Here is a 14335-nt window from a genome sequence, read left to right as displayed (position 1 = left end):
ATACACTACTTCAAGTCTCAAGGGGGATGACATCACATTACATTGACTACTAGAACTCACATGCAGCTCACCTCCCACGACAGTCACAACCCTTTCACCTCCTCCTACGCCAGCGACAGTATAACTCAGCCACCGACCGTGTGATCAGAGTCAACGTAGCAGAATTAAATACCCACAAAATTAATTATGTGGGTGCTAGATTGACTCAGTTCACACAGTCTGCTCTGCTGGCTGCCGAGGTTGATGCGGAGGAGGACGAGGTCAGTGAGTGTAGAAGAGGGTTGAGTGTGTATCACATGTGAGCTAGTTGACAGGTGAGTGCTAGGCTCTTTCTCAATTCCTCCTTACTCAAATCCTCTCCTAGTCTCCTTCTAAAAACCCATTGGAGAAGAAGGTCAGAAGGGAGGGACTTTGTACCTTCTCCTCCAATACAGTTGCAATACAATACAGTTGAGGAGATAGGATGCAAAATAATCAAGGAAAGATTAAGTGAGAATGCCCTAGTAGCCATGGTGTGGTGATGTCACCCGCCCTGAGACCTAAGGTACTGTTATCCTAGCCCAACCAAGATCAAGGTAATAGACGCTGCTTTGTGGGTATGTAGTGCTGTCGGGGACCGGGGTTGCATCCTAGGTTAGCCATACAGGGATTGTTACAACCCCAGCTGTCACGTTCCTGACCTGTTTTCTGTTGTTTTGTATGTGTGTGATGGTCAGGGCGTGAGTTTTGGGTGGGCAGTCTATGTTTTCTGTTTCTATGTTGGTTTTGGGTTGCCTGGTATGGCTCTTAATTAGAGGCAGGTGTTTTGCGTTTTCCTCTAATTGAGAGTCATATTAAGGTAGGTTGTTCTCACTGTTTGTTTGTGGGTGATTGTCGCTGTGTCTGTGTTGATTGCACCACACGGTACTGTCTCGTCTCGGTCGTTCCTGTTCATGTGTTCTTCGTTTCATGTAAGTTCGTAGTTTAGGTCTGTCTAGTTCGTTTTGTTATTTTGTAAATTAGTCAAGTGGATTTCGTGTCTGTTCTTCGTCTTGCAATAAAGTCATTATGTATTCACAACCCTCTGCGCCTTGGTCTACTAACTCACCGAAAGACAGCCGTTACAGAATCACCCACCAAACCCAGATCAAGCAGCGGGTTAACGGACAGCAACGACAGCAGCAGTGGGTCAAGGAGGATTGGACATGGGAAGAGATCCTGGACGGTAAAGGACCCTGGGCAGAGCCAGAGGAGTGTCGCCGTTCCAAGGCGGAGCTGGAGGCATCTAAAGCGGATAGGCGACGATATGAGGAGGCAGCATGGAAGCAAGGCTGGAAGCCCGCAAGTACTACCCAAAAATTTCTTGGGGGGGGGCTAAGAGGTAGTGGGCCAAGAGGTAGTGGGCCGAGGGCAGGTAGGAGACCTGCGCCCACTTCCCAGGCTAACCGTGGAGAGCGGGAGTACGGGCAGACACCATGTTACGCAGTAGAGCGCACGGTGTCTCCTGTACGTGTTCATAGCCCGGTGCGGGTTATTCCACCTCCCCGCACTGGTAGGGCTAGGGTGAGCATTGAGCCAAGTGCCATGAAGCCGGCTCAACATATCTGGCCTCCAGTACGTCTCCTCGGGCCGGTGTACATGGCACCAGCCTTACGCATGGTGTCCCCGGTTCGCCAACACAGCCCAATGCGGGTTATTCCACCTCCCCGCACGCACTGGACGGGCTACGGGGAGCATGCAACCAGGTAAGGTTGGGCAGGCTCAGTGCTCAAGGGAGCCAGTACGCCTACACGGTCCGGTATTTCCGGCGCTACCTCCTCGCCCCAGCCCAGTACCACCAGTGCCTACACCACGCACCAGGCTTCCAGTGCGTTTTAAGAGCCCTGTTCCTCCTCCACGCACTCTCCCTATGGTGTGTGTCTCCAGCCCAGTGCCTCCAGTTCCGGCACCACGCACTAAGCCATCTGTGCGTCTCCAGAGCCCTGTACGCACTGTTCCTTCTCCCCGCACTCGCCCAGAGGTGCGTGCCCTCAGCCCGGTACCTCCAGTTCCGGTACCACGCACCAGGCCTATAGTGCGCTTCGAGAGGTCAGTGTGCCCTGTCCCTGCTCCCCGCACTAGCCTTGAAGTGCGTGCCGTCATCCCGGTACCTCCAGTTCCGGCACCACGCACCAGGCCTACTGTGCGCCTCAGCAGGGCAGAGTCGGCCGTCTGCCCAATGCCTTCTGCACTGCCTGTCTGCCCAGCTCCGTCTGAGTCATCTGTCTGCCCAGCGCCGTCTGAGTCATCTGTCTGCCCAGCGCCGTCTGAGCCATCTGTCTGCCCAGCGCCGTCTGAGCCATCTGTCTGCCCAGCGCCGTCTGAGCCATCTGTCTGCCCAGCGCCGTCTGAGCCATCTGTCTGCCCAGCGCCTTCTGAGCCATCCGTCTGCACAGCGCCTTCTGAGCCATCCGTCTGCCACGAGCCATTAGAGCCGCCCGTCTGTCCCGAGCCATTAGAGCCGTCCGTCAGTCAGGAGCCGCTAGAGCCGTCCGTCAGTCAGGAGCTGCCAGAGCCGCCAGCCAGTCAGGAGCTGCCAGAGCCGCCAGCCAGTCAGGAGCTGCCAGAGCCGCCAGCCAGTCAGGAGCTGCCAGAGCCGCCAGCCAGTCAGGAGCTGCCAGAGCCGCCAGACAGTCATGAGCTGCCCAACAGTCATGAGCTGCCCAACAGTCATGAGCTGCCCTACAGTCATGAGCTGCCCTACAGTCATGAGCTGCCTTACAGTCATGAGCTGCCCTACAGTCATGAGCTGCCCTACAGTCATGAGCTGCCCTACAGTCATGAGCTGCCCTACAGTCATGAGCTGCCACTCAGTCCGGAGCTGCCACTCAGTCCGGAGCTGCCTCTCAGTCCGGAGCTGCCAACCAGTCCGGAGCTGCCACCCAGTCCGGAGTTGCCATTAGTACAGAGTTGTCCCTCTGTCCTAAGCTGTCCCTCTGTCCTAAGCTGTCCCTCTGTCCGGAGCTACCTCTCTGTCCTGAGCTGCCTCTCTGTCCTGGGCTACCTCTCTGTCCTGAGCTGTCTCCTCTATGTTGGAGGGGCCTTAGTAAAGGTTCCTGGACCATGGTTGGGGGCGAGGGTCGCCACTCAAGGGACGCTAAGGAGGGGGGCAAAGACAGTGGTGGAGTGGTGTCCTCGTCCACCGCCGGAGCCGCCACCGCGGACAGATGCCCACCCAGACCCTCCCCTTGAGTTTTAGGGGTGCGCCCGGAGTTCGCACCTTGAGGGGGGGGGGGGTTCTGTCACGTCCCTGACCTGTTTTCGGTTGTTTTGTATGTGTGTGATGGTCAGGGCGTGAGTTTTGGGTGGGCAGTCTATGTTTTCTGTTTCTATGTTGGTTTTGGGTTGCCTGGTATGGCTCTTAATTAGAGGCAGGTGTTTTGCGTTTTCCTCTAATTGAGAGTCATATTAAGGTAGGTTGTTCTCACTGTTTGTTTGTGAGTGATTGTCGCTGTGTCTGTGTTGATTGCACCACACGGTACTGTCTCGTCTCGTTCGTTCGGTCGTTCCTGTTCATGTGTTCTTCGTTTCATGTAAGTTCGTAGTTTAGGTCTGTCTAGTTCGTTTTGTTATTTTGTAAATTAGTCAAGTGTATTTCGTTTCTGTTCTTCGTCTTGCAATAAAGTCATTATGTATTCACAACCCGCTGCGCCTTGGTCTACTAACTCACCGAAAGACAGCCGTTACACCAGCAATGATCAAGGACATCAGCTGCAGCTGCAAATCTGTGCAATATCATCAGAAAAAAACGAGAGTGAGTGACAACCAAATAAAACAGAAACAGTGAACGTTCAATGACCCAAAAAATCCACTATACTTAATTAAACACTATATTTCATATCATACAAAGAACGTCTATGTAAATTGTTAGTGGGTTTAGACATGAATCTTACTCCAATACAAGAGAATATTGAATAGTTCAAATAATAGTGTCTAATACAAATAATAAGCAGAATATCAGGGATGGTCTGGAGCAGAAGTCTGAACACCCGGAAGCTTGATCGCCATGCATGTTCTAGGTCTATGCATTGTTTCTTTTAAGAGTATTTTTGTATTCCTTACAGCCAATTACAACATTAAACCAGTAGTATACAGTATATATCCCATTGGCGATATACCCATCAGTCTCTCCAGGACTTGGGACTTTCGTTGGGTCCTTTAGCCGCAGTCAGGGTTTACCATCTTTCACAGGTCTGTGTATCTGAGGTCAGGAAATATAGAAATTAGACCAGTCATCATAGTTCTCTCTTTGGGACTGGAAATCAGTTCATTAGCAAGTTAGCTTAGCTACCTGACAGGACCCAGAATAGATGGTTAACTTGATAAACAACTTACCAGTGTGCTACACATCATCCTGGCGCCGCCACCTCCTGCTGCTGCTAACGTTACTATCCATGCACAAAGTGATGCTTCTTTGGGAAATCTATCTATAAACTTCAATTTTCCGCAGGCGTAAGGTGAGAAAAAAGAAGAAACCCGCACACTGCTTTTGATAGTATCACTGCTCTTTAATAAGCATTTCATATCGGCCTCAACCTCTCGTATCGTCTGAGATCCCTAAAGATTGGAAAGCTGCCGCGGTCATCTCCCTCTTCAAAGGGGGAGACACTCTAGACGGAAACTGTTACAGACCTATATCTATCCCACCCTGCCTTTCTAAAGTCTTTGAAAGCCAAGTTAACAAATAGATCACTGACCATTTCGAATCCCGCTGTACCTTCTCCGCTATGCAATCTGGTTTCCGAGCTGGTCATGGGTGCACCTCAGCCACGCTCAAGGTCCTAAACAATATCATAACCGCCATTGATAAAAGACAATACTGTGCAGCCGTCTTCATCAAACTGGCCAAGGCTTTCGACTCTGTCAATCACCACATTCTTATCGGAAGACTCAACAGCCTTGGTTTCTCAAATGATTGCCTCGCCTGGTTCACCAACTACTTCTCAGATAGAGTTCAGTGCGCCAAATCGGAGAGCCTGTTGTCCGGGCCTCTGGCAGTCTCTATGGGGGTGCCACAGGGTTCAATTCTCGAGCCGACTCTTTTCTCTGTATACATCAATGATGTCGCTCTTGCTGCTGGTGATTCTTTGATCCACCTCTACGCAGACAACACCATTCTGTATACTTCTGGCCCTTCTTTGGACACTGCGTTAACAAACCTCCAGACAAGCTTCAATGCCATACAACACTCCTTCCGTGGCCTCGAACTGCTCTTAAATGCTAGTAAAAGTAAATGCATGCTCTTCAACCGATCACTGCCCGCACCTGCCCGCCCATCTAGCATCACTACTCTGGACGGTTCTGACTTAGAATATGTGGACAACTACAAATACCTAGGTGTCTGGTTAGACTGTAAACGTTCCTTCTAGACTCACATTAAACATCTCCAATCCAAAATTAAATCTAGAATCGGCTTCCTATTTCGCAACAAAGCATCCTTCACTCATGCTGCCAAACATACCCTCGTAAAACTGACTATCCTACCGATCCTTGACTTCGGCGATGTCATTTACAAAATATCCTCCAACACTCTACTCAGCAAATTGGATGTAGTCTATCACAGTGCCATCCGTTTTGTCACAAAAGCCCCATATACTACCCACCACTGCGACCTGTATGCTCTCGTTGGCTGGCCCTCGCATTATATTAGTCGCCAAACCCACTGGCTCCAGGTCATCTATAAGTCTTTGCTAGTTAAAGCCCCGCCTTATCTCAGCTCACTGGTCACCATAGCAGCACCCATCCATAGCACGCGCTCCAGCAGGTATATTTCACTGGTCATCCCCAAAGCCAAGTCCTCCTTTGGACGCCTTTCCTTCCAGTTCTCTGCTGCCAATGACTGGAACGAATTGCAAAAATAACTGAAGCTGGAGTCTTATATCTCTCTCACTAACTTTAAGCATCAGCTGTCAGAGGCCTATTTATTGCCTTACCTCCCTAATCTTAATACATTTGTCCACACTGTATATATATTTTTATATTGTGTTATTGACTGTACGTTTGTTTGTCCCGTGTGTAACTCTGTGTTGTTTGTGTCGCACTGCTTTGCTTCATCTTGGCCAGGTCACAGTTGTAAATGAGAACTTGTTCTCAACTGGCCTACCTGGTTAAATAAAGGTGAAATAATATTTTTTTAACTCCCTCCCTCCCTCCCCAAAGAGGCCCAGTGGGGGTTCTGCCAAAAGGTCACATCAGGGTGGATAAAGCTGGCTAGTCAAAACATCATTAGGAAGGATGTGTGTATATATATGTAGCGTAGAGCAGGGCACTGTCCGTCTGTCCGTCTGGCCTGTTTATTTTGATTTCACTCCCACCTCCTTCTCGTATGAAATAATGGCAAATGAGTTTTCCTTTTCAAGCCCAATAGGCCATGCCTTACCTATGTAGCTCATATTGAGTGGCTGGGACTGTGGCAGCCCTTGTGTGGTCTCTGGATACGTGTGTGTGCACATGCGTGCGTGTCTACGTATGTGTGTGACGTGGTGTTTGTGTGTGGCGTAACGAGGCAACACTTGATCGACAAGTAGTTGGAATTGTCTCCTCAAATACACACTGACATGTCACACCATTTAGTGTTTCGTAGGGACATTAGGTCAGGTTAGATATGGATTATTTAACTTCTTCTGGCTGCAAGCCCGAGGTCGGTACACTTATGACAACAGCCAGCTAAAGTGCAGGGCGCGAAATTCAAAATATATTTTTTAGAAATATTTAACTTTCACACATTAACAAGTCCAATACAGCATTTGAAAGATAAACATCTTGTGAATCCAGCCAACATGTCCGACTTTTAAAATGTTTTACAGCGAAAACACCACGTATATTTATGTTAGCTCACCACCAAATACAAAAAAGGACAGACATTTTTCACAGACATTTACATTTACATTTAAGCCATTTAGCAGACGCTCTTATCCAGAGCGACTTACAAATTGGTGCATTCACCTTATGACATCCAGTGGAACAGCCACTTTACAATAGTGCATCTAAATCTTTTAAGAGGGGGGGGGGGGGGCAGAAGGATTGCTTTCACCTAGGTATTCCTTGAAGAGGTGGGGTTTCAGGTGTCTCCGGAAGGTGGTGATTGACTCCGCTGTCCTGGCGTCGTGAGGGAGTTTGTTCCACCATTGGGGTGCCAGAGCAGCGAACAGTTTTGACTGGGCTGAGCGGGAACTGTACTTCCTCAGTGGTAGGGAGGCGAGCAGGCACAGGTAGCATGCACAAAACCAACCTAACTAACCAGGAACCAACCAAACTAACCAAGAAACAACTTCATCAGATGACAGTCTTATAACATGTTATTCAATAAATCTATGTTTTGTTCGAAAAATGTGCATATTTGAGCTATAAATCAGTTTTACATTGCAGCTACCATCACAGCTACCGTCAGAAATGGCACCGAAGCAGCCAGAGTAATTACAGACACCAACGTCAAATACCTAAATACTCATCATAAAACATTTCTGAAAAATACATGGTGTACAGCAAATGAAAGACAGGCATCTTGTGATTCCAGCCAATATTTCCGATTTCTTAAGTGTTTTACAGCGAAAACACAATATAGCATTATATTAGCTTACCACAATAGCCAGAAACACAAGCCATTCCCCAGCAGCAAAAGTTAGCGATCGTAACAAACCAGCAAAAGATATATAATTTTTGACTAACCTTGATAAGCTTCATCAGATGACAGTCCTATAACATCAGGTTATACATACACTTATGTTTTGTTCGAAAATGTGCATATTTAGAGCTGAAATCAGTGGTTATACATTGTGCTAACGTAGCATCTTTTTCCCACAACGTCCGGATATTTTTCTGACACTCACATATTCTGACCAAATAACTATTCATAAACATAACTAAAAAATACATGTTGTATAGGAAATGATAGATACACTAGTTCTTAATGCAATCGCCGTGTTAGAATTCTAAAAATAACTTCATTACGATATGCAGTTTACGTTATGGCGAGAGCGTGCCCAAAACCTGGCCGCAAACTACTAGTACACATGTACGACAGATATATGAAATAACATCATAAAATGGGTCCTACTTTTGATGATCTTCCATCAGAATGTTGTACAAGGGGTCCTTTGTCCAGAACAATCGTTGTTTGGATTTAGAATGTCCTCTTCTCCAGTCAATTAGCACAGAAAGCTAGCAAAGTGGCGCGAAGCTCTCCTTCCTGAACATACGCAGACAAAGCAACACGCCTAACGTCCCAAAAAAATTTCAATAATTTAATAAAACTATATTGAAAAAACATACTTTACGATGATATTGTCACATGTATCAAATAAAATCAAAGCCAGAGATATTAGTCGTCTATAACGACAGCTGTACAGAAGGCAAAACCAGGTCCCTTCACGCGCTCTCCAGAAAACAGGAAACTGGTGACACGTCATACAAAGAGCTTTTATTCGACCCCATGTAAGGGCTGTCGTTCTCCTCTTCCTCAGATGAGGAGAGGAGAGAAGGATCAGTGGACCAAAATGCAGCATTCGGGAAATAAGCCATCTTTTATTAGAATACGACGGCAACACGAAAACAAAACACTTTCAAAATACAAAACAAGAAAACGACGTAGACGAAACCTGAACATAAACTTACATAACTAAACGTAAAACTCACGGACAGGAAACAGACTACATCAAAATAAACGAACAGCCAAACAGTCCCGTATGGTTCATACATTCGACGACACAGGAGACAATCACCCACAAACAAACAGTGAGAACACCCTACCTAAATATGACTCTTAATTAGAGGAAAACGCAAAACACCTGCCTCTAATTAAGAGCCATACCAGGCAACCAAAACCAACATAGAGACAGAAAACATAGACTGCCCACCCAAAACACACGCCCTGACCATAAACACATACAAAAACAACATAAAACAGGTCAGGAACGTTACAGAACCCCCCCCTCAAGGTGCGAACGCCGGGCGCACCAGCACAAAGTCCAGGGGAGGGTCTGGGTGGGCAGTTGACCACGGTGGTGGCTCAGGCTCTGGACGCTGTCCCCACACCACCATAGTCACTCCCCGCTTCTGTCTTCCCCTTCCAATGATTACCCTAAAACTAACATCCCCTAAATGAACGGCCAGCACCGGGAGAAGGGGCAGCACCGGGACAAGGGGCAGCACCGGGACAAGGGGCAGCACCGGGACAAGGGGCAGCACCGGACAAGGGGCAGCACCGGGATAAGGACCAGCACCGGGATAAGGGGCAGCACCGGGACAAGGGGCAGCACCGGGACAAGGGGCAGCACCGGGATAAGGGGCAGCACCGGGACAAGGGGCAGCACCGGGACAAGGGGCAGGTCCCGGCTGAGGGACTCTGGCAGGTCCCGGCTGAGGGACTCTGGCAGGTCCCGGCTGAGGGACTCTGGCAGGTCCCGGCTGAGGGACTCTGGCAGGTCCCGGCTGAGGGACTCTGGCAGGTCCCGGCTGGACGGCTCTGGCAGGTCCCGGCTGGACGGCTCTGGCAGGTCCCGGCTGGACGGCTCTGGCAGGTCCCGGCTGGACGGCTCTGGCAGGTCCCGGCTGGACGGCTCTGGCTGGTCCCGGCTGGACGGCTCTGGCTGGTCCCGGCAGGACGGCTCTGGCTGGTCCCGGCAGGACGGCTCTGGCTGGTCATGGCAGGACGGCTCTGTAGGGAGGAGACGGAGAGACAGCCTGGTGCGTGGTATAGGCACTGGCTGCGCTGGAGAGGAGGAAACAGCTGGAGAGAGAACCCGGAGAGACAGCCTGGTACGGGGGGCTGCCACCGGAGGACTGGTACATGGAGGTGGCACCGGGTATACCGGACCGTGAAAGAGGACACGTGCTCTTGAGCACCGAGCCTGCCCAACCTTACCAGGTTGAATGGTGCCCGTAGCCCTGCCAGTGCGGCGAGGTGGAATAGCCCGCACTGGGCTATACTGGCAAACCGGGGACACCATTCGTAAGGCTGGTGCCATGTATGCCGGCCCGAGGAGACGCACTGGTGGCCAGATGCGTTGGGCCGGCTTCATGACATCCAGCTCGATGCCCAACTTAGCCCTCCCAGTGCGGCAAGGTGGAATAGCCCGCACTGGGCTAAGCACGCGAACTGGGGACACCGTGCGCTTTACCGCATAACACGGTGTCTTACCAGTACGACGCCCTCTCACTCCATGGTAAGCACGGGGAGTTGGCTCAGGTATCCTACCCGGCTTTGCCACACTCCTCGTGTGCCCCCCCCAAGAAATTTTTGGGTCTGACTCACGGGCTCCCAACCGCGTCGCCGCGCTGCCTCCTCATACCAGCGCCTCTCTGCCTTCGCTGCTTCCAACTCCGCCTTGGGACGGCGATATTCCCCTGGCTGAGCCCAGGGTCCTTTACCGTCCAGGATCTCCTCCCAAGTCCAGGAGTCCTGGTTGCTCTGTTGAGCTTTCCCTTGCCGCTTGGTCCTAGTTTGGTGGGTGATTCTGTAAGGGCTGTCGTTCTCCTCTTCCTCAGATGAGGAGAGGAGAGAAGGATCAGTGGACCAAAATGCAGCATTCGGGAAATAAGCCATCTTTTATTAGAATACGACGGCAACACGAAAACAAAACACTTTCAAAATACAAAACAAGAAAACGACGTAGACGAAACCTGAACATAAACTTACATAACTAAACGTAAAACTCACGGACAGGAAACAGACTACATCAAAATAAACGAACAGCCAAACAGTCCCGTATGGTTCATACATTCGACGACACAGGAGACAATCACCCACAAACAAACAGTGAGAACACCCTACCTAAATATGACTCTTAATTAGAGGAAAACGCAAAACACCTGCCTCTAATTAAGAGCCATACCAGGCAACCAAAGCCAACATAGAGACAGAAAACATAGACTGCCCACCCAAAACACACGTCCTGACCATAAACACATACAAAAACAACATAAAACAGGTCAGGAACGTTACACCCCAGATCAAGTTATACACTCCATTTCTTCTCTCACTGCCTGTCGACATCTAGTGGAAGACGTATGAAGTGCATGTATACTGATATATATCAAGGACATTTATAGGCAGGCCCTAGAACAGAGCATCGATTTCAGATTTTCCACTTCCTGTCAGGAAGTTTGCTGCAAAATGAGTTCTGTTTTACTCACAGATATAATTCAAACGGTTTTAGAAACTAGAGAATGTTTTCTATCCAATAGTAATAATAATATGCATATTGCACGAGCAAGAATTGAGTACGAGGCCGAAAAACTCTCCCTCCCTCTCTCCTCCAGAACTCCATCCGCCACAACCTGTCCCTCCACAGTCGCTTTGTCCGTGTACAGAATGAGGGGACGGGGAAGAGCTCCTGGTGGATGCTGAACCCCGAGGGAGGTAAGAGCGGGAAGTCCCCCCGACGTAGAGCTGCCTCCATGGACAACAACAGCAAGTTTACCAAGAGCAGAGGGCGGGCTGCCAAGAAGAAGGTAGGAAGGAGCAGAACAGTACATACACTGTCTATCAGTATCTGTATTTCAGCACCTCTACAGTGTTTGTTTGTCAATATGGAAAAGTGAATAGGCTTGGGGCTCATCACTTAGACCATTCTAGGTTAATATGAGGTGCCACAAAGTGCTGAAACTAAAACAATCTCTACTTTTACCTACTGTGCAGAGTTGTTCTGCACGTCTGTCAGCTTTGTGTCAGTGGCCTGTCCACCTGTGTACCTTTGTCTACCTGAGCTCACCTCTGTCCCTCTCCCATCTCCCCAGGTGGCTCTCCAGGACGGGGTAGTTGGGGGTGCAGACAGTCCGGGAGGCTCCCAGTACTCCAAGTGGCTCGGCAGCCCCAACTCCCACAGCCACAGCAACGATGACTTCGAGGCCTGGACTACCTTCCGGACGCGTGCCTCCTCCGACGCCTCCACCCTCTCTGGCCGTCGCTCTCCCTTCTTGGAACAGGACATCGACCTATCAGAGGCCGACGTCCATATGGGCTACCCTGGAGGGGTGGGGCCTAAGATTACCTCCATGGCCACCCTGCCCAGCCTATCAGAAGTGGGCCTGGCCGGCTCCATGGGGGGTCATCATCATGGTCACCATGGAACAGAGAATGTCATGGAGAGTCTCCTTGACAACCTCAACCTGCTGTCCCCCAAGAATCAAGGCCAGCTGGTGGTATGTGGCGGGCCTGGGTCCGGGCCCGACTCCTCCCGGTCCTCCCCCTCCTCCATGCTTCAGAACAGCCCCTATAGCTCACCCTCCATGAACCCCCAACCCCAACAGCAGGACTACAGGAAGTGCCTCTATGGCCAGGCTGGGCCAGGCATGAACAGCCCGCATCTCTCCCCCATCCCCATGCAGACGCTGCCAGAGAGCAAGCCTCCAGGGTCCTTTGCACCCTTCCGGAGCCATTACAACTGCCCTGCTGGGCTCCTTAAGGAGCTGCTGACCTCTGACGTAGCTGACCCCCGTGGTGGGGGTGGGGGTGGTGGGGAGGCCATGCCCACCATGGAGACAGTAGTGTCCCAGTCAGGGAGAGGGCGAGGAGGAGGAGGGCGGATGCTGCCAAACTACAGCAGCCAGGGGCAGGTGGGACAGGTGGGGGGGCACGGAGGGGTGAAGATGATGAGACCCCCTCCTCAGCAACACCCACAACACCCTCAGTCTCACACTCAAAATCCACACCCTCACCCTCACCTGCAGCCTTTCCACAGCCAGGGCCAGTGCCCTCCCCTATCTCGGCCCTCCATGAACGGCTGTGGCCTGATTCCCCTGACCAGCCTCAACCACGCTGGAGGCCCAGCCCGTCTAGCCAGCCTCAGGACACACATCCACCAGCTACAGCAGCGGCCCCACAGTGGTGGTGGTCACCCAGTCTCAGGCCATCACAACCACAGTCCCCACCACAGCGGAGCTCCTCCACCCAGCTACGGCAGCAGTGCTAATGGTTATGGGAGGCCAGGTCCAGGTCCCAGCTCTGCTCATCCCCAGTCCCACCATCACCACCACCACCATCATCAGGAGAGGCTGCCTAGTGATCTAGACGACATGTCCATCGAGAGGTTTGAGTGTGACATGGAGTCTGTTCTTCATGACACGCTGATGGATGGAGACTCGTTGGACTTCAACTTTGACCCCATGGTGACCACCCAGGGGTTTAGTCAGGGAGTTGGGGTGAAGACCACCACACACAGCTGGGTGTCTGGCTAAGACACACACACACACCTCTCCGACTCAGAGCAGACAGGTTAGTGTAAAGAGATAAAATATAATACAACAGTGTAAATATAATATCATATATCATATCATATCAATATCATATATTTACTATTAAATTGTGTCTCAAACCATGTATGGTAAATGGTTTTGAAATCTTTTAATACATTAATTATGCAGTTATTGATGGTTTTACATTTTAGATTTTTTCAGATTTTCACCGTTCTCCACTGGCCTTCATTAAGAGAATGGACAAGTCTAAAGAAACCATTGCCCCTCTCCAGAGGACTATCGTCAGCCCGTCCCAATTCTGTCACTATCCATTGCAGATATGTAAAGGTGGAAGAAATAAGGTGGAAGCTCCCATCATTAAACTGTGTTTACATATCTAGACCCTTTAGATTTGTAAAGATCAAGGGGTACGGAGGGACTTCGCTGGCTGAGACTGGGAGGGAAAGGCTGGTCTGAAGTTAGCCTTGTAAATATAGCAGCAACTCGACTCGGCACAACATCACTCACTTCAACAGTACTCGGGAAGAAGCTGGAGACTTATTTTACAGACTCTTAAAGCAATGTTTTTTTGTGAAAAAATGTTTATTATGTTATTTGAGTTTTTTGAATCTCACATTATGTTTTTTGCAAGCGTGTATTTATTTTTTTTATGTTCAAAATCAGGGCTGGTTTTAGCGCTTCAAAAACAACTGGAATGAAGTGGGTTCTATTTCGCATTCAAGTGGGGTCTGTCCCACCCTTCAAGGTGCTTTTCAACAAGGTTGTCAAAAAGAGTTTGGCATATTATGTCTGAATAAGATATTATCGTTGTAAATATGTGACTATACTTCAAACATACAGTGCATTCGGAAAGTATTCAGACCACGCAACCTTTTTCCACATTTTGTTACGTTACATCCTTATTCTAAAATGGATTAAATAGTTTTTTGCCCCCTCATCAATCTACACACAATACCCCATAATTACAAAGCAAAAAACAGTTTTTTTGACATTTCTGTAATTGTTTAAAATAAAAAAACTGAAATGTCACATTTACATAAGTATTCAGACCCTTTACTCATTACTTTGTTGAAGCACCATTAGCAGTGATTACAGCCTCGAGTCTTCTTGGGTATGACACTAC

General features: G+C 49.5%; 1 protein-coding gene across 1 annotated transcript in view; it reads left to right on the top strand.

Moving 5' to 3' along the window:
- LOC129862898 (forkhead box protein O1-A-like) overlaps positions 1 to 13228 on the top strand; it is a 75284-nt gene extending 62056 nt beyond the window's left edge. The window contains exons 2-3 of the mRNA XM_055934984.1: positions 11278 to 11469; positions 11755 to 13228. Coding sequence (XP_055790959.1) covers positions 11278 to 11469; positions 11755 to 13194 — 1632 coding nt within the window. The 3' untranslated portion in view covers positions 13195 to 13228. The remainder of the gene's footprint in view (positions 1 to 11277; positions 11470 to 11754) is intronic.
- Positions 13229 to 14335: the final 1107 nt, after the last annotated feature.

This window comes from Salvelinus fontinalis, chromosome 9, assembly GCF_029448725.1.
Source record: "Salvelinus fontinalis isolate EN_2023a chromosome 9, ASM2944872v1, whole genome shotgun sequence".
In the NCBI taxonomy this organism is placed as follows: domain Eukaryota; kingdom Metazoa; phylum Chordata; class Actinopteri; order Salmoniformes; family Salmonidae; genus Salvelinus; species Salvelinus fontinalis.
The sequence above is the reverse complement of the archived record's forward strand: the minus strand, read 5'-3'. Positions and strand labels throughout refer to the sequence as shown.